This window comes from Macaca fascicularis, chromosome 16 (assembly GCF_037993035.2).
Source record: "Macaca fascicularis isolate 582-1 chromosome 16, T2T-MFA8v1.1".
In the NCBI taxonomy this organism is placed as follows: Eukaryota; Metazoa; Chordata; class Mammalia; order Primates; family Cercopithecidae; genus Macaca; species Macaca fascicularis.
In genome coordinates, this window is record NC_088390.1 from 61,525,745 (window position 1) to 61,543,886 (window position 18,142).

An 18,142-nucleotide genomic window follows, 5' to 3' on the forward strand; every position below is an offset into this window, starting at 1 on the left:
GAGTCAAACTCCAAGTTCACACAAGTTGGTGGTAGAACAGGGTCCAGTGATGATGGGGTGGGGGCAGTTTTCTTTCCTTTTCTTCTTTTCTCTTTTCTTTCTTTCTTTTTTTTTCTTTTTTGAAATGGAGTCTTGCTCTGTCGACCAGGCTGGAGTGCAGTGGCGCAATCTCAGCTCACTGCAACTTCCGCCTTCCAGGTTCAAGTGATTCTCGTGCCTCAGCCTCCCCAGTAGCTGGGACTACAGGCGCGTGCCACCACGCCCGGCTAATTTTTTGTGTCTTTAGTAGAGATGAGGTTTCACCATGTTAGCTACGATGGTCTCGATCTCCTTACCTCGTGATGCGCCTGCCTTGGCCTCCCAAAGTGCTAGAATTACAAGCGTGAGCCACCGTGCCTGGCCTGGGGGCAGTTTTCTGAATCAGGCACAGGCTGGGCTTCCCCAGGGACTTGAGGAAGCTGGTTCTGTTTGCCCTTCTCCAAGGCATATGGGGCAAAAGGGTCCCCACTTCATCTCTGAGATGGAATGGAGAGAACCCCAGAATCTTGGCCCCTTCACTTTCCAGCCCTTCTGCAGTCTTGATGGTTGCCAGTAGGTGCCGTCAGTTTGCAACTTTTTGGTCTGTCCTGCAGGTCCGGCTGCCAGTCCCAATCTCCCTGCAATCATCTCTCAGTCTGCACTTGCAGGAAGTAGGAGATAGCCCAACCCCCATGAGGCTGAAAGACTCCTGTCCTGGGGAAGCAGGAAGGGGGTCTCTGAACTGCATTTCAGCTTGGTTGACCTGCAGCTTTCCAGGCCAAGACAAAAACAAACAAACAAACAAACCAACCACGGTGGGTTACTGATTATTCCTGGACAGGTACCCTTATCCTGAAACCAGCTCCAGTACAGCAGAAACCTTTGTAGGGGAGGATGGGTGGGAATTAGGGGGGTCCTGAAAGGGAACCTAGGAGATGGGTCTTTGCTCCAAATGCTACTGCAGGGCTCTTCTCAATTTGGGCAGGATTGGGCAAGGTTGGGGGAATAGGGGCATCAATAGGACTTCACAGAGGGTCAAGCCAGGCCCAACACTAGCCCAAGTAGCAACACTGGGTGAATTAAAAAAGCATCCCTTCCTTAAAATTCTTTTTTTTTTTTTTTTTTTTGAGACAGAGTCTTGCTCTGTCACCCGGGCTGGAGTGCAGTGGTGCGATCTCAGCTCACTATAACCTCCTCCTCCTGGGGTTCAAGCGATTCTCCTGCCTCAGTCTCCCAAGTAGCTGGGATTACAGGCATGCGCCAGCATGCCTAGCTAATTTTTGTATTTTTAGTAGAGATGAGGTTTCACCATGTTGGCCAGACTGGTCTCGAACTCCTGACCTCAGGTGATCTGCCCACCTTGGCTTCCCAAAGGGCTAGGATTATAGGCATGAGCCACCACGCCCGACCTTCTTTTACCTTCCTTCCTTCCTTCCCTCCCTCCCTCCCTCCCTTTCTTTCTTTTTTTTTTTTTTTTTTTTTTTTGAGGCGGAGTCTCGCTCTGTCGCCCAGGCTGGAGTGCAGTGGCCGGATCTCAGCTCACTGCAAGCTCCGCCTCCCGGGTTCCCGCCATTCTCCTGCCTCAGCCTCCCGTGTAGCTGGGACTACAGGCGCCGCCACCACGCCCGGCTAATTTTTTGTATTTTTAGTAGAGACGGGGTTTCACTGTGTTAGCCAGGATGGTCTCGATCTCCTGACCTCGTGATCCGCCCGTCTCGGCCTCCCAAAGTGCTGGGATTACAGGCTTGAGCCACCGCGCCCGGCCAACCTTTCTTTCTTTCTTGACAGAGTTTCCTTCTTTCACCTAGGCTGGTGTGCAGTGGCATAATTCTAGCTCACTGCAGCCTCCAACTCCTCGGCTGATTCTCCTGCCTCAGGCTCCCGAGTACCAGGGACCACAGGCGAACGCCACCACACCCGGCTAATTTTACAATTTTTTTTATAGAGACAAGGTCTCACTACATTGCCCAGACTGGTCTTGAACTCCTGGGCTCAAGTGATCCTCCAGCCTCAGCCTCCAAAATGCAGGGATTACAGGTGTGAGCCACTGCTGCAGGCCCCTCAAAAATCCTTCACTGCCATCTGGGAAATAATCACAACAGCTCTACAAATACATAATGACTACAAGGAATGGGGCCCCACTGGAGTTGTTCAACGCAAAACTTGCACACTGCAAATGGCAATCTCCCAGGCCTGCCTCCCTCCACGAGTGGGTCTGAGTGGGCCTGAGAGGCGAACATTCAGGAAGGAGGAAGAGGCTCGGTGGCACCTCCCTCCCCGGGAGTTCCGCTGATTCCATCCTGGGGAAGCAGAGTGGACCAGGGCCCAGATGAGCCCTGGGGAGATTGCGGGGGTGGGAGAGGTTGCAAGGGGCAAGTGGGAAGAAGCCTGTTAACGTTTTAGGGCCACCAAGCCTTTCTGTGCCCCAAGCTAAGTGCCTGTACGCTTTACCGCACCTCACAAGGCTTGGTCTCCAGCGGTTGAGGCTGAAAGCACCGGGGTGGGGTGGAAAGGGTTCTGTCCAGGGAGACCAGATCCGCAGAGCCGAGTTCGGGCTAGGAGGTCCCTTTCTCGGTGGGAGACTGAGGCCGCCTTGGCGGGGCGGGACAAGACTCCTCCGAGGTCGGGAGAGGGGACCCCGCAGCAGCCCCTTGGCTTCCCTTCTCCCTTGCCTCCCCTCCGGGGCTCCGGTTCAGAGGCGCTCTGGGCGCCTGCCACGGCTTCCAAACTGCGCCGCTTCCTTCTTCGGCAGAAAAGGACTTTCAGATGTAGCGGCGGCAGCGGCGGCGGCGACTCAGGACAGCGCCCCCTCCCCCTAACGGCCGCCTCTCCCTCTCCCCCTCGCCCGCCCCGGCTCCCCCACCTCTGGGAAGGCGCTGGGGGTGTGGCCAGGGACCGGTATAAAGTCCGGGGGAGCCGGTCCCGGGCAGCCGCTCAGCCCTCTGCCCCCTCGCCGCCCGCCGCCTGCCTGGGCTGGGCCGAGGATGCGGCGCAGCGCCTCGGCGGCCAGGCTTGCTCCCCTCCGGTCCGCCTGCTAACTTCCCCCGCTCCGTCCGCGTTCGCCTGCCGGGCCGCCCCGTCTCCCCGCGCCCTCCAGGTCGGGTCCTCCAGGCGCGCCGGGCGCTGCAGCCGTGTGCCCTCCGCCGCCCGCCCGCGCGCCCGCGCTCCCCGCCTGCGCCCCGCGCCCTGCGCCAGCGCCCAGTCCTCGCGCGGTCATGCTGCCCCTCTGCCTCGTGGCCGCCCTGCTGCTGGCCGCCGGGCCCGGGCCGAGCCTGGGCGACGAAGCCATCCACTGCCCGCCCTGCTCCGAGGAGAAGCTGGCGCGCTGCCGCCCCCCCGTGGGCTGCGAGGAGCTGGTGCGAGAGCCCGGCTGCGGCTGTTGCGCCACTTGTGCCCTGGGCTTGGGGATGCCCTGCGGGGTGTACACCCCCCGCTGCGGCTCGGGCCTGCGCTGCTACCCGCCCCGGGGGGTGGAGAAGCCCCTGCACACACTGATGCACGGGCAAGGCGTGTGCATGGAGCTGGCGGAGATCGAGGCCATCCAGGAAAGCCTGCAGCCCTCTGGTAAGGTACCCCTGGCCTCCCAGTTCCCTCCTGAGTGCACTCCCTTCCCAGCGGCTTCTTCCCCATTCCAGCCACCCTGGAAGGCCCTTAAAAATCCCCCGTGAGTTGAAGAGAAGGCAGGTACGTGGCAGGGCCCGACTGGCATGGGACAGGCTCACCAAGGAAACTGCTACCGAGTCCCTAGCAGCCTGTTGCCATCACCAAGGGAGACTGTCCCATCGCTCCATCTGAAACCTCCAAGGGCTGTCTATTTGATAAGGGGGTCCCAGTGGGAGGCCTGGCTGCTGGTGCAAGAGTGGCAGATTAAGGTCCAGTTAAGTCAGCTGTCCAGGGCCAGAGAACTGGAGGATGGTGGTGGGGTGTGTGTTGGGGAGGATGGGGGAGGGGGGAAAGCTTTCTGTTCCTGATCCAGGCCGAGGGTGAAATCCCAGTGGTCTGGGGAGCTAGAGCCTGAACTTTTTTTTTTTTTTTTTATATGGTCCAGTGGTGGAGTGGGACATACAAATTAGAGGGACTTTGGCGGTGAGGAGCATTAGACTTGCCCTTCCCCAAAGCCCGGAACCAGGTCACCTTGTTGTTTGAGAGGCAGTGGGAAGACAGGGGTCCCTCTGCCAGTCCTGGGTACCTCTGCCTGCCCTGGTATACAGGCCCCCTGTTCTTCTCTCCAGGCAGGTATGATTTGAGGTGGCAGAAAAGTCTTGGCTCCCAGCCCAGAGCTGCTGAAACCTCATGTGTGTGGGTTAGGGAATAGAGAAGTGGATGGGGGGCCAGGGGAGAAAAACAGAGACAGAGAGAGAGAGACAGAGAGACAGAGAGACAGAGAGAGAGAGAGAGAGAGAGAGAGAGAGAGAGAGAGAGACTCTGAGAAGGCCCTTGCCCTAACCTCATTGTTACACTTTCTTTTTTTGTTTCTCAGTGAACCTTTCTCAGTTTCTTCTTAGACTCTCAGTGTCTTTTCCTTCTTTCTCTTGCTCTTTTGTTCTTCCTGATTTGTCTCTCAGCCTCTAGTTTCACTAGTCATGCTCTCCAGTTCTGTTTTCCTCAGTGTCTTCTGCTCATCATGCCTTTCTTTCTCCACTTTATTCCGTGTTTCTGTTTCAGTTGCTTTGCTTCTCTTCCTCTCTTTCTGTTGCTGTTTCTCTGTGTCTCTGTCACTGTTTCTGTCTTTCTCCGTTACTTTGGGAATCTCTCTGTCTGCCTTTCTGTATCTATGCCTCTGTTTCTCATTCCATCTCTGGCTCTGTTTTGCTCTCCTGTGCCTCTGTCTGTCTCTGTCTCTTTTCCTGGTGCTTGAAGCTTCCATTGTTGCAGTCCGGATACTGGGACTCCAGCCCCAAGCTTCCTGTCCTGGGTCCCAAACCCTCTACTTCCTCAATCCTCTGCAGCTTGTCAGCCGAGGAGAGCAGGATGCAGGGAAAACAGGAAGGAGGTGGACTCCAGGGGTCTGGGCCTCGGGCCTCTCTGCCCTTCCTGCCCTTGGGTAGGGAGAGATGGGTCAGCAGAAAACATTCTCGGAGAAATGCCAGCCTGGCACCCGGCATATCTGAGAAGGGGGGTCCTGGGGGAGAAAGTCGCTAATCTTGGGGCAGAGATGCCGGAGGCAGTGGTAGAGGAGGGGTACTGAGACTGGGAGCAAGGCTGAGCCCTTGGGTTCTCAGGGTACAACAGGGTCACGTTCCCTTTGAATCTCCATCCTCCACCAGCCAGAGGGTATCTGACACCAGATAAGGATGGCTGCTAGCCTCCTCCTCTCTCAGCACTTTGAATGCAAGACAGAAGAGCCCTCAAAGGGCTGCATAGGAATACCTCATCCTCTGGTTGGGTTGGAATACTCCATCCTGTAGTGGAGGAAAATAAGATCCTCTAGGGGTTTGGGGAGGGCATGGCATGAAAAGTCCTTGGTTGTCCTCTGGATGTAATGCAAACTGGCCTCCAGGAGTCTCCAGGAGTGTCTAGGGTCTGAGTGTGGAGGTTCATGCTTGTAATCCCAGTACTTTGGGAAAATTACTTGAGGCCAGGAGTTCGAGACCATCCTGAGCAATATAGCCAGACCCCCATCTCTACAAAAAAAAAAAAAAAAAAAAAAAAAAAAATTGCCAACTGCAGTGGCTCATGCCTGTAGTCCCAGCTACTTGGGAGTCTGAGATGGGAAGCTCAAGGTTACAATGAGCTATGATCACATGATTGCATTCCAGCCTGGGCGACTCTATTTCTCTATTTCGTTAAAAAAAAAAAAAAAAAGGGGGTAGACTGGGCGCAGTGGCTCACGCCTGTAATCTCAGTACTTTGGGAGGCTGAGGAGGGTGAATCACCTGAGGTCAGGAATTTGAGGCCTGGTCAACATGGTAAAACCCTGTCTCAACTAAAAATACAAAAATTTGCTGGGCATGGTGGTGCCCGCCTGTGGTCCCAGCTACTCGGGAGGCTGAGGCAGGAGAATCACTTGAACCTGGGAGGTGGAAGTTGCAATGAACCAAGATTGCGCCACTGTGCTTTCACCTGGGTTACAGAGCGAGACTCCGTCTAAAAAACAAACAAACAAACAAACAAACAAACAACAGTGTCTTGGAATGGGGCGGCTTTAAGTCCCCTTTGGATGACACAGCCAAGGTCTGTAATGCCCCTCCTCCTTTCCTCCTTGCCTTGTCTTCCAGCCATGCAATGGATGCAGGTATCTGGAGAGACAGGGAAAGCCTGGAGGTACCTACTGAACAAGCTATGCCCGTGCCCTCCCACACCTCCTAGTCATCATAGAAGTAATTCCTTGCTGTGACCTGGGCCACATGGCACCATGTAAATGGCACTCTCTAGAGTTCTGCTGCAGCCCTGCAGGGTCTGTGGGTGAGATAAGGTGACCAAGCCCCTACCCACCCATCTTTTTAGCCTTACACAGTCAGTAGGCCACTGTTTGCTTTAGGTCCCAAGGATTGGGCCCACTGGCCTGCGAATAGCTTGATCGAGGCTACCCGTCTATTCTTTCTGCCTTTTCTTTTTGAGGCTGAGTGTCAGCAGGTGGCTGGGGGAGGGTGGCCACTTGGCATGCCTCCTTCTTTGGCTGCTATGGTCCAGCTGCCTCTTGTTTGCCCCAGGGGCAGATCTCCTCTTTCCATCTCCAGCCACCCCCACCCGCCCTCCTATCTCAGCTTTCCATGAGCTGGCCAGGTTGTGGCTTAACACCACTGAGGCCATCAGAGATGAGGTGGGGTATGTGCGTCAAAAGTCCACAACTCTCCATCTTGGTACTGATCCTCGACTCATGGAATCTGGGGGAGTGGACAGCGGAAAGATCAGCGTTTGGACAGGGAGTTCCTAAGCTGGACTCTCAGTCCCTTTGGGACAGGGTTAGGGAACAGGCAGGCTGGGTTAATTTTTAGTCAATGCAGCAAATACTGACTGCCCCCCTACTTCAGTACTGGGAATCCAGTTATGTCATGGGAACAAGGGCATTCCCAGAAATTCTGTGCCTTGTGGGGAGGGGGAGGGAGGAGCATGGCCGCTTCCCGTTTTTAATTTAGTGCTGGCAAAGCCAGCAGTATTGGTGCCTCGGGTATCAGGAGTCTTTCCACTTAAAGACAGAGTGCTGCAGAGCTAAGTCTCTCCTCCTCCCCTTCCACCAAGTCTACTTCAGTTTCCTAATTTGCAAAGTGGGGAGGGCAACAGGACCTGCCTCACAGCGTTGGGGTGTCTGGCATGGGGTAAGAGCTCAATAATTGAAGTGACGATGAAGATGGTGATGAAGAAGAAGCCGATGCTAGGACTTAGGGAAACAGTAGGCCAAGGGAGCAAATTTGGGGCAACATTCAGAGGCGTTGAGAGCGGTGGGGTGGCCTTTGGTGCATTTTGCTGCTGTCACCATGGGAAGAACAGGCCAAGTTGTTTTATCTGACTTTTTATTCTGAGGCTGGCAGCATGACACAGCTGTTGGGGGGATACCCCTTGAGCCAGACCTCAGAGAAAGGGCCTGGTACCCAGCACCAGTGGTCTTGGCTTCTCCAGCCAGAGTCTAGGGGAAGAGGGAAAAGACCTTTCTAGCAGGACAGGTGGGTGACCCTCTGGATCGCAGCTGAAATTTCTGGTCGGGATGGATGGGCCCACTCAGTACATAGCCTAGGTGTCTCTCAGGGGCCGGGGGTGGTGTTGGGGAGAAATCGTGAGGGTAAAATCAGGCAACAGGAAAGAGGAAATCCTCTGACTTTTGCCACAAACTTTGCAGCTGGTGGTGCCACAGCTGTGTGGCCTCTTCCCTCTGACACCTCCCTTCCTCTCTGACACCTTCCCTTCCTCTGCTGCTGGAGCAAAGACCGAGGTTTCCCCTATAGCCAGATGTCAGCTGGCTTAGCTCCAAGCTGGGGGCTATAGGAGGACCAAGCCTGCTTGGAAGTCCCATCTCCCAAATAAGCTTTTTGGAGGTCAGACTTTTCAGGGGAATAGGTCTGACTCCACTCCTGCTCAGCGGGGAACCCACAGGCACTGAAATTTCTCCAGAGGGCACTACCAGGATGAGTGGCACCAGGTGGCTGGAAAATAGCGAGTATTTAGCCAGTTTTGGAGATGAGAAGGTTAACGTTATCAAGAGACTCAATGCTGTAACCCTTACCCCCACAAAAACCTAGTGCTTAGGGGTGGATCCTGGGGTGGCTCTTCAGTCTGCCAGTTAAGCAGGGTTGGGCAAGGAAAAGTTACAGATTACATGGAAAGTCAACAAACCACGGTGCAGAGAAGCTGTTGAAGTCAGCATGCCCTGCCCTGGCTCTGTGTCTCTGACCAGGGCAGGGTCAGAGTGCCCAAGTGCATGTGGGTAAGGCACATGTGGATGAGTATGTGTCTGGACACGTGATTGTTTGTATACATTTGCGATTCTTGAGCCCCAGCCTGTCTGTGTGTGAGTAGGCAAATACAGATTTACCCTGTGTCCCCATGAGACTAGGGAGGGAGCTACTCTCCCTATCTGGTGGGTTCTACTCTGTGTAGACAAGAACTGGGGATAAGTAGGATGGCTAATGGGGACTCTAACAAGGGAGAAGCCAGGCAGGCTGCTGGCTCAGCTTTTCCCAGGTAACCCCTGATGTGACATGGGGCCACACTAACCCAAGAGCATGAGCCATGCCTCTGGGCTCACCCTGTGCTCCATGCAGCCCTAGGCTTCAATGAGCATACCTAATCCTCCTTGATGGTAAACATCCCAAATATCCATTAACAATCCTCTGAGGATTAGTTGTTTGTGAACTTTGACTCATACAAACTCAGCATTGTGGCTCACACCTGTAATCCTAGCACTTTGGGAAGTCTAGGTAGGAGGATCACTTGAGGCGAGGAGTTTGAAACCAGCCTGGGGCAACATAGTGAGACCCTGTCTCTTAAAAAAAGAGAGTGAGAAGAAGAAACTCAACATGGAAAGCATAGTTGTGGTCATGCTTCTATTCCATATCTCTTGAGATTTTTGAGGCTGCTGCTACCCTAATGCTCCACACCTCCAGGATGGGAGCTCGCTCCTGAAAATTCTTCCCCGCTCCTTGAACTCCTGAAAACCCTTCCTTACTCCTTGAACCAAAGAATATTCTGCCCATTTACTGAGAGGAATGAATCACTGTACAAAATAGTGCTTGCTTTTTTAAAAAATTGAGACAGGGTCTCACTTGTTGCACAGGCTGAAGTGCAGTGTCTTGATCACTGCTCACTGCAGCCTCGACCTCCTGGGCTCAGGTGATCCTCCCACCTCAGCCTCCCAGATTGGTGGGATTACACGTGTGCATCACCACACCAGGCTAATTTTTTGTGGAGATAGGGTTTCATTATGTTTCCTAGGCTGGTCTTGAACTCCTGGGCTCAGCGATCCACCTATCTCGGCCTTCCAAAGTGTTGGGATTACAGGCATGAGCCACCCTGGCTGGCCCCTAGTACTTTCTTTTATGGTCATTACAAGAAAGCAAACTCAGGAAAAACAAAGGCTTTCCAGGTTGGAAGGGTGCCCCCTGGTGTTAGTGTCCTGGGCTGTGGCAAACAAGTCTACGTGATCTCCTCCAGTCGTACCTAAGTAACATGGTGGGGCCTTTGTTCATATCTCAGCTCAGCCTCTGTCCTTCTGACATTTGGTTCTGATTCTTTAGTTCTCGATTTTTTTGTTTGTTTGTTTGTTTTTGTTTTAAGAGACAGGGTCTCGCTGTGTTACCCAGGCTGGAGTGCAGTGGCGCAATCATAGCTCACTGTAGCCTTGATGTACTGGGGTCAAGCAATCCTCCCACTTCAGTCTTCTAAGTAGTTAGGACCACAGGCATGTGCTACCACGTCTGGCTATTTTTTTTTTTTTTTGGTAGAGACAGGGTCTTGCTATGTTGCCCACGTTAGTCTTGAACTCCTGGCCTCAAGTGATCCTCCCACCTTGGCCTCTCAAAGCACTGGGATTACAGGTGTGAGCACCCAGCCTGGTTCTAATTCTTTGAGGTCTTCCATTTCCTCTTTCTCTCCACTCCCCAGCTCCAGCTTACACCCCTGAAACACTGTGACTCCATCCTCAAGCCTTATGGCTTTGTGCAAGGTGGAGGCATGGAGGGAGGTGATCACTGGGCCAGCTTAGGTTTCTTTGGCTGGAGGAATTCCTTGGGAGGGTCTCCAAGGAATGGCCTAGATCCCAGATCTTTCTCTGGTTCCTAACCGAGGGCTCAGGATCCATCTTCTTATGGGCTCCTTGGCACAATCCTCATCTTCTGAAGTTTATGCTTCTTCTTTTGCTGCCTACCTTGGCCGGGGGGTCTTGCTATAGTGTCTTCTCTTTGGTTGACTCTTAGGAACTTGATGTAGGACTGGAGTCCCCTCTGGACTGTCCTTGGGATTTTAAATGTGCAAAAGGATAGATTATATCTGTCTCCTCTGTTTATTTCTTTCCTTTTATTCCTCTTTCTAAGCCAGCCCTCCACCGTGACAAAAATCTTCTTCCATCCTTAGTGAATTTTATTAATAACCTTTGGTGTGGAAGGTTATTGACAAAGACTTTCTGGTTAGATTCCTCCTTGCCTTGTTTGCTTTTATCCACATATTTCTCCCTACAGCTCCCAAACTAGGAGAATGAAAAGAGAACCAACCCCCAAACTTTGGCTAGGCAGAAAAATACCATTTGACCCAGAGGCAGCTCTGGGATCGCTGCCACGCATGGAGGAACCTGCTAACTCCTCAGGAAAAAAAAATCCTGACGCAAACCAGATGTAACCTCCTGTCTGGCTGCCAACATCTGGAATGCTGGCAGGGGCTTTGCACTCAGGCCGGCAGAGAGCTGCCAAGCCTGAGCATTTCAGAGGTGGCTCTGATCTGTAGAGAGGTCTTTCAACCTCTTTCTCCAGCTCGCCCTGTAATCTGGTTTTGACTGCCTGGAGGGAGGAGCAGTGGTTACAGTTCTGGGACTCGAGCATGGGGTTTTTCTTTTTTTAAAAAATGTATTTTGTTTTATTTTTTAAGAGACGGGGTCTTGCTCTGTCACCCAGGCTGGAGTGCAGTGGTGTGATCATAGCTTACTGTTAACCTGGAATTCCTGGGTTCAAGTCATGCTCCCGCCTCAGCCTCCTGAGTAGCTAGGACTACAGGCACATGCCACCATACCCGGTTAATTAAAAAATTTTTTGTAAAGATGGGGCCTTGCCATGTTGCCTAGGCTGGTCGCAAACTCCTGGCCTTAAGTAATCTTCCCTTCTCAGCCTCCCAAAGTGTTGGGATTACAGGCATGAGCCACAATGCCCTGTTTAGATGAAGTTTTTCTTGAGCTCAGATAGAGCCTTCAGGAGATCCCACAGAGGGGTTGAAGGTCCAGCCTCATCACTCCTGTCTCCAGATCCCAGGTGCCCTGGTTCTGGGCAACCCCTATGGACTTTGGATGGAGTCTGAAGTCTAAGAAGGGAAACTTCCAGGTGGGGGACTGAAGGAATGTGTGAGGCTGTTCTTGTGGTCCTGGGACCACACAGGTTGTATTACACACACACACATACACACAAACACACACACACTCACTCTTCCTCATGCAGGCGGATACACTAACTCCCACTCTCTCCCACCCAGCCAATGGGGAAAGCCTTTTGGGCTAGAGTTCTCATTGCTCATGGAAACTCTGATTCTGGCCATTTGGAAGAGGGTGAGCAGAGCCCACAGCCCCGGGGATCCCCTGGCTGGCTCAGCCAGCCACCGAAAAAATCAGGAAAGGCGACAGGGAGAACGATCAGATGGAGAGGGGGATGGCGGGAGGAGCTGAATGGAAAGGGGACAGGATCCAGCAGGGGGCCCCCCTGCCTGCCTCAGACCTCCCTGCAGGGCCCAGGGGACCCTCCTGCCATCTGGGCAGCTGCAGCTGGTGACTCATCTGAGCACTGGCCTGGGTGGGGTGAGGGACAAGTCAAGGACTTCAAGAGGAATATTCTGAGAGATCCAGGGGAGAGGGGAGGAGGTAGGGGGCTGCTTTTGTTTCTTCCTGCTCCCCAGGTCCCCTGCTCTTCTCCAGCTCCAAGCCGGAGAATCCCCAGGAAGGAGAACGTGGGTGGGAGGCTGGGTTGGTGTGATGCTCTGACCTCTTCTGGTGTTGACCTCTCCTTATTGTGACCTGAATGCAGACAAGGATGAGGGCGACCACCCCAACAACAGCTTCAGCCCCTGCAGTGCCCATGACCGCAGGTGCCTGCAGAAACACTTCGCCAAAATTCGAGACCGGAGCACCAGTGGGGGCAAGATGAAGGTCAATGGGGCACCCCGGGAGGATGCCCGGCCTGTGGTAAGGACCTCTGATGCACAAATGTGCATGTGCATAGACACACACACACACACACACCCCTCGCCCCCAAGCAGGCACACACACATACACCATCATCACCAGATCTGTGGTGTGTTCATTCAGCACACATTCTAGGGTGACTACCGTGTGCAAGGTACAACTAGTGTGAGTCATCAGGACCCAGAGAAAGCACTCATTCCCTTCCTTGGGATTCCTTTCCTGCCCATCAGTTATATCCATCGGGACAGCTTAAGTGATTATTAAATACTGAAAAATACTGAAAATATTATTCAGTATTATTAAATACTGAAAAACTTTTATACCGGTTGGTAAAAAGCAGTTGCCCAAAGTGCCCTGGGGTTTCTTGACCTTTTTTGGATTCCCCACCCCAGACCTTCTCAGTAACCAAAGGATAAATGCTGGCCATAGCAGGGGGCCTGAGGACCCTGCTTCAGGGTCTGGCTAATGTCCCTTCTGAAGGTCTTACAAGTTGTCAGTTGTAAGTTTTATCTGTCCCTTCTGCATAGAAATCACCCCCTCCCTGGCTTTCTGCATAGGTTCCCACAGCCCCTTTCCCCACAGTGTCCCCTCACTTCCCACCCCTCCTTTGAAGAAGCTCTTTGGCTCGAGACCCTTTCCTTCATGTGTCTGCCCTCCCCACTGTGTCCTCTGGACCCAGGCCCCTCTCTTCACCTCACTGGGTCCTGCCCAGCCCCGGGGGCTCGGGCCTCCTTTTGGGGCCTTTAGTTCCCACTTAGCTCTGACCCCAGGCCTGGGCCACCTGCCTCTCTTCCTTCTGCTGAGCAATTTTGTTCTCCCCTCCTCCAGCCCCAGGGCTCCTGCCAGAGCGAGCTGCACCGGGCCCTGGAGCGGCTGGCCGCTTCACAGAGCCGCACCCACGAGGACCTCTACATCATTCCCATCCCCAACTGCGACCGCAACGGCAACTTCCACCCCAAGCAGGTGGGTCTCTGTCTCCCGCCGGCTTGCCCCTGGCCTCAGCTCTGGGGCATTCCCAGCCTCTCCGCAGGATGGTCCAGGATGGAGATCTCAGGAAGGGGGAACTCCTCAACCCCAACCCAACCCGTTGGAGCCTCCCTAAATCCTACATCAGCGTCAAAACGTCACTCATTTTGGAGATGAGGAAACGGTGATCCAGAGAGGAGTAAAAGCGCCCGGGCTAGTCCAGAGTCATAGAGCAAGTTAACAGCAGATCTTGCCTCCCTATCCAGGGCACTTTCCCTCAGCCCTGGATTTCACCATCTCTGGTACAGACCTAGCAACCCTGACAACCTCTGGCTCCCAACACTCTCTCATTCACTCTACTCTATTCCTGTGAGTCATTCCTCCTGCCACTGAGTGAGGTTTCATCTGGGAATGGAGGGCCAAAGTCATGAGGAGTCAGGGAGGAAACTCAGCCTCCCCCTCCCTGCAGGGCGAGCAGCAAAACCACCTGGAGTACAGCAAGGGTGGAGGTCAAGCCAGACTGGATGGTTGGAGACAGGCACTTTGGGTAGAAGCAGAGGAAGGAGTGGGCAGGAGAGAAGACACAAAGGCAGCAACTTCCCTATTCCTTCTTGCCCTTGGAAGCTGGGGTCCTCTGACAAGCCTCCAGGAGGCTGGGATGGTCAGCAGGGTTGGCCTCTTTCAGCCCATCTCTGGCCATCAGAATGGGTGGCCCGTCTGGGCAGGGCCTGGTGTGCCTCCTGCTGGGTGTGGCCTGGGGAACCCTAGCCTGGAGCTCTTTGTGGGTGTAGACAGACCCATTGCCCTGCTCCATGAGCTATAGATAAATCCACAATTTGAGCTGCCACTCGGCCAGTGGAGGCCTAGATATAAGGACAAAGGCTGCCCTGGGTCTGTGCATCCCAGGATGGCATGAAAAGGGTATGAGTGAAGGGCCAGAGAGGGTACCCCAAAACCAATGCCTAGCCTATTTCTAACCTTTATCCTAACACGGATTTTATCTTCGTCCCAATTTAAAAAACTTTTTCTTGGCCGAGTGTGGTAGCTCACGCTTGTAATCCCAGCACTTTGGGAGGCCGAGGAGGGCGGATCAGGAGGTCAGGAGATAGAGACCATCCTGGCTAACACGGTGAAACCCCGTCTCTACTGAAAATACAAAAAATTAGCCGGGCATGGTGGCGGGTGCCTGTAGTCCCAGCTACTCGGGAGGCTGAGGCAGGAGAATGATGTGAACCCGGGAGGCGGGGCTTGCAGTGAGCCGAGATCACACCACTGCACTCCAAGCTGGGTGGCAGAGCGAGACTCTGTCTCAAAAAAACAAAAACAAGGCCGGGCGCGGTGGCTCAAGCCTGTAATCCCAGCACTTTGGGAGGCCGAGACGGGCGGATCACGAGGTCAGGAGATCGAGAGACGATCCCGGCTAACACGGTGAAACCCCGTCTCTACTAAAAAATAAAAAAAAAACTAGCCGGGCGAGGTGGCGGGCGCCTGTAGTCCCAGCTACTCGGGAGGCTGAGGCAGGAGAACGGCGTAAACCCGGGAGGCGGAGCTTGCAGTGAGTTGAGATCCGGCCACTGCACTCCAGCCTGGGTGACAGAGCAAGACTCCGTCTCAAAACAAAAACAAAAACAAAAACAAAAACAAAAACAAAAAAACAAAAACACCTTTTTCTCTTAATTTTAAAGAAACAATTAATAGCTTTATTTTTTAGAGTAGTTTTAGGTTTATAGAAAACAAGCAAGAGTACAGAGTTTCCATGTACTGTCCTCTACCTCAGTTTCCTCATTATTAACATCTTACATTATATTTGTTGCAATTGATGAACCAATATTGGTATATTATTATTAATTAGTGGTTTATATTAGGGTTCACTTTTTGTGTTGTATAATTCTATGCATTTTCTTCTCCCATTTTTTTTTTTTTTTTAGAGACAGGGTCTCACTCAGTCTCCCAGGCTGGAGTGCAGTGGTACCATCACAGCTCACTGCAACCTCCACATCCTGGGCTCTCGTGATCCTCCTACCTCAGCCTCCTGAGTAGCTGGGACCACAGGCACACAACTATGTCAGGCTAATTTTTTTTTTGTTTTGTTTTGAGACAGAATTTGGCTCTTGTTGCCGAGGCTGGAGTGCAATGGCGGAATCTCTGCTCACTGCAACCTCCACCTCCCGGGTTCAAGCGATTCTCCTGCCTCAGCTCCTGAGTAGCTGGGATTACAGGTGCCTGCCACCACGCCTGGCTAATTTTTTGTATTTTTAGGAGAGATGGGGTTTTGCCATGTTGGCCAGGCTGGTCTTGAACTCCGGACCTAAAGTGATCCACCCACCTTGGCCTTCCAAAGTGCTGGGATTACAGGCGTGAGCCACCATGCCTGCATGCCAGGCTAATTTTTTTTTTTTTTGTAGATGGAGTCTCATGCTCTGTCCTCTAGGCTGGAATGCAGTGGCATGATCTTGTCTCACTGCAACCTCTGCCTCCCGGGTTCACTCCATTCTCCTGCCTCAGCCTCCCGAGTAGCTGGGACTACAGGCGTGCCACACTGCCTGGCTAATTTTTTGTATTTTTAGTAGAGACAGGGTTTCACCGTGTTAGCCAGGATGGTCTCGATCTCCTGACTTCATGATCCGCCAGCCTCGGCCTCCCAAAGTGCTGGGATTACAGGCGTGAGCCACCGCGCCCAGCCTATGCCAGGGTAATTTTTAAAAAAAAAATTTGCATAGAGATGGAGGGGTCTCTCTTTGTTGCTCAGGCTGGTCTCAAACTCCTGAGCTCAAGCGATCCACTGCCTCTGACTCCCAAAGTGCTGGGATTACAGGCTTGAGCCACTAGGCCTGGCCTCTTCCTCTGATTTTTATCCCATTGAAAGTTCTGACACTTGAACTTTATCCCCAGACCAATTCTGATCCTTAAGCCATCCTTTACTCCAAGTTTAATTCTCACACTGAAATATACATTTGCGTTCCCTGAACCCCCTACTGTCTAGTTTTGACCCAAACTTTCGCTTAACTTTAATTATTCTGATCTTGACCTCTGTCTTTATCCCAATTGTGTTTCTAACCTGGGCTTTAACCCTCACCCAACTCATCCAACTCAAATTTTAGTCATATTTCCTAATTCAACTGCAACTCTTCTCCTGGTCCTACCTTAATCCCATCTTGAATCCTACTCATAACTATAATCCCTTTCTTAACATCCCAACCCAATCAGAATATGTACCCAAAACATCTCTGACCTGAACCCAGCCTTTCAAATCCAGCTGTGCCTTTAAACCCGAGGGCCTTCTTAAAGTCCTGCCTTCTAGAACTCTCTGGACCTTTCCTTCTTGACCGTGTTCTCCCTGCTTCAGTGAGCTCAGAAGACCCATGCTCAAAAGAGAGTCACCGCCCTCAGAGGCCATCTTGAAGCAGCAACCGTCTGACTTGGGGGCTGGGCTGGGATTGGGTTGGGCCACTTGGGGTCTCTTTTCCTGCCTTGGAACTGACTCCTCATGCCCTTCTCTTGGCAGTGTCACCCAGCTCTGGATGGGCAGCGTGGCAAGTGCTGGTGTGTGGACCGGAAGACGGGGGTGAAGCTTCCGGGGGGCCTGGAGCCGAAGGGGGAGCTGGACTGCCACCAGCTGGCTGACAGCTTTCGAGAGTGAGGCCTGCCAGCAGGCCAGGGGCTCAGCGTCCCCTGCTACTCCCGTGCTCTGGAGGCTGCAGAGCTGACCCAGAGTGGAGTCTGAGTCTGAGTCCTGTCTCTGCCTGCAGCCCAGAAGTTTCCCTCAAGTGCACGTGTGCATGTGTGCGTGTGTGTGCGTGTGTGTGTGTTTGTGAGCATGGGTGTGCCCTTGGGGTAAGCCAGAGCCTGGGGTGTTCTCTTTGGTATTACACAGCCCAAGAGGACTGAGAGTGGCACTTTGCCCAAGAGGTCTGAGCCCTGGTGTGTTTCCAGATCGATCCTGGATTCACTCACTCACTCATTCCTTCATTCATCCAGCCACCTAAAACCATTTACTGACCACATACTACATGCCAGCTCCAGTTTTCAGCCTTGGGAGGTTTTATTCTGACTTCCTCTGATTTTGGCATGTGGAGACACTCCTATAAGGAGAGCTCAAGCCTGTGGGAGAAGAAAAATCTCATTCCCAGGGTCAGAGGAGAAGACACATGTACCTTGACCATCATCCCTCCTCTCAAGCTAGTCAGAGGGTGGGAGCCTAAGGAAGCATGGGGTAGCAGATGGTGTAATGGTCACGAGGTCTAGACCCACTCCCAAAGCTCGGACTTGCCAGGCTCCCTTTCTCTTCTTCCCCAGGTCCTTCCTTTAGGTCTGGTTGTTGCACCATCTGCTTGGTTGGCTGGCAGCTGAGAGCCCTGCTGTGGGGGAGGGAAGGGGTCAAACTTGAAGCACAGAGGGCTAGGGAGGTGGGGTGCATTTCTTTGAGCAGTCAGGGTGGGAAGAAAGAATGCAAGAGTGGACTGAATGTGCCTAATGGAGAAGACCCACGTGCTAGGGGATGAGGGGCTTCCTGGGTCCTGTTCCCTACCCCATTTGTGGTCACAGCCATGAAGTCACCAGGATGACCCTGTCCTTCCAGTGGCTCACTCCCTGTGGCTCTGCCTCCCTCTCCATATCTCCTTCCCCTACACCTCCCTCCCCACACCTCCCTACTGCCCTGGGCATCTTCCGGCTTGACTGGACAGAAGGAGACTTAGGAACTTACCAGTTGGCCATGATGTCTTTTCTTCTTTTTCTTTTTCTTTTTTTAACAAAACAGAACAAAACCAAAAAGTGTCCAGAGGATTGTGTTTGGTTGATTTATTCTCAGTTAGACACAGGGATGCACCAGGGGTGGAGAGAGGGGGA

At 53.0% G+C, this 18,142-nt stretch overlaps 1 protein-coding gene across 1 annotated transcript; it reads left to right on the plus strand.

The window, feature by feature from the left end:
• The first annotated feature begins 2,946 nt into the window (after nt 1–2,946).
• Nucleotides 2,947–18,074, plus strand: IGFBP4 (insulin like growth factor binding protein 4). The gene is made up of 4 exons (XM_005584100.5): nt 2,947–3,582; nt 12,171–12,328; nt 13,157–13,291; nt 16,800–18,074. The coding sequence occupies exons 1-4, from the start codon at nt 3,234–3,236 to the stop codon at nt 16,932–16,934; spliced, it is 777 nt and encodes a 258-aa protein (XP_005584157.1). The 5' UTR covers nt 2,947–3,233; the 3' UTR covers nt 16,935–18,074.
• The last annotated feature ends 68 nt before the right edge of the window (nt 18,075–18,142 follow it).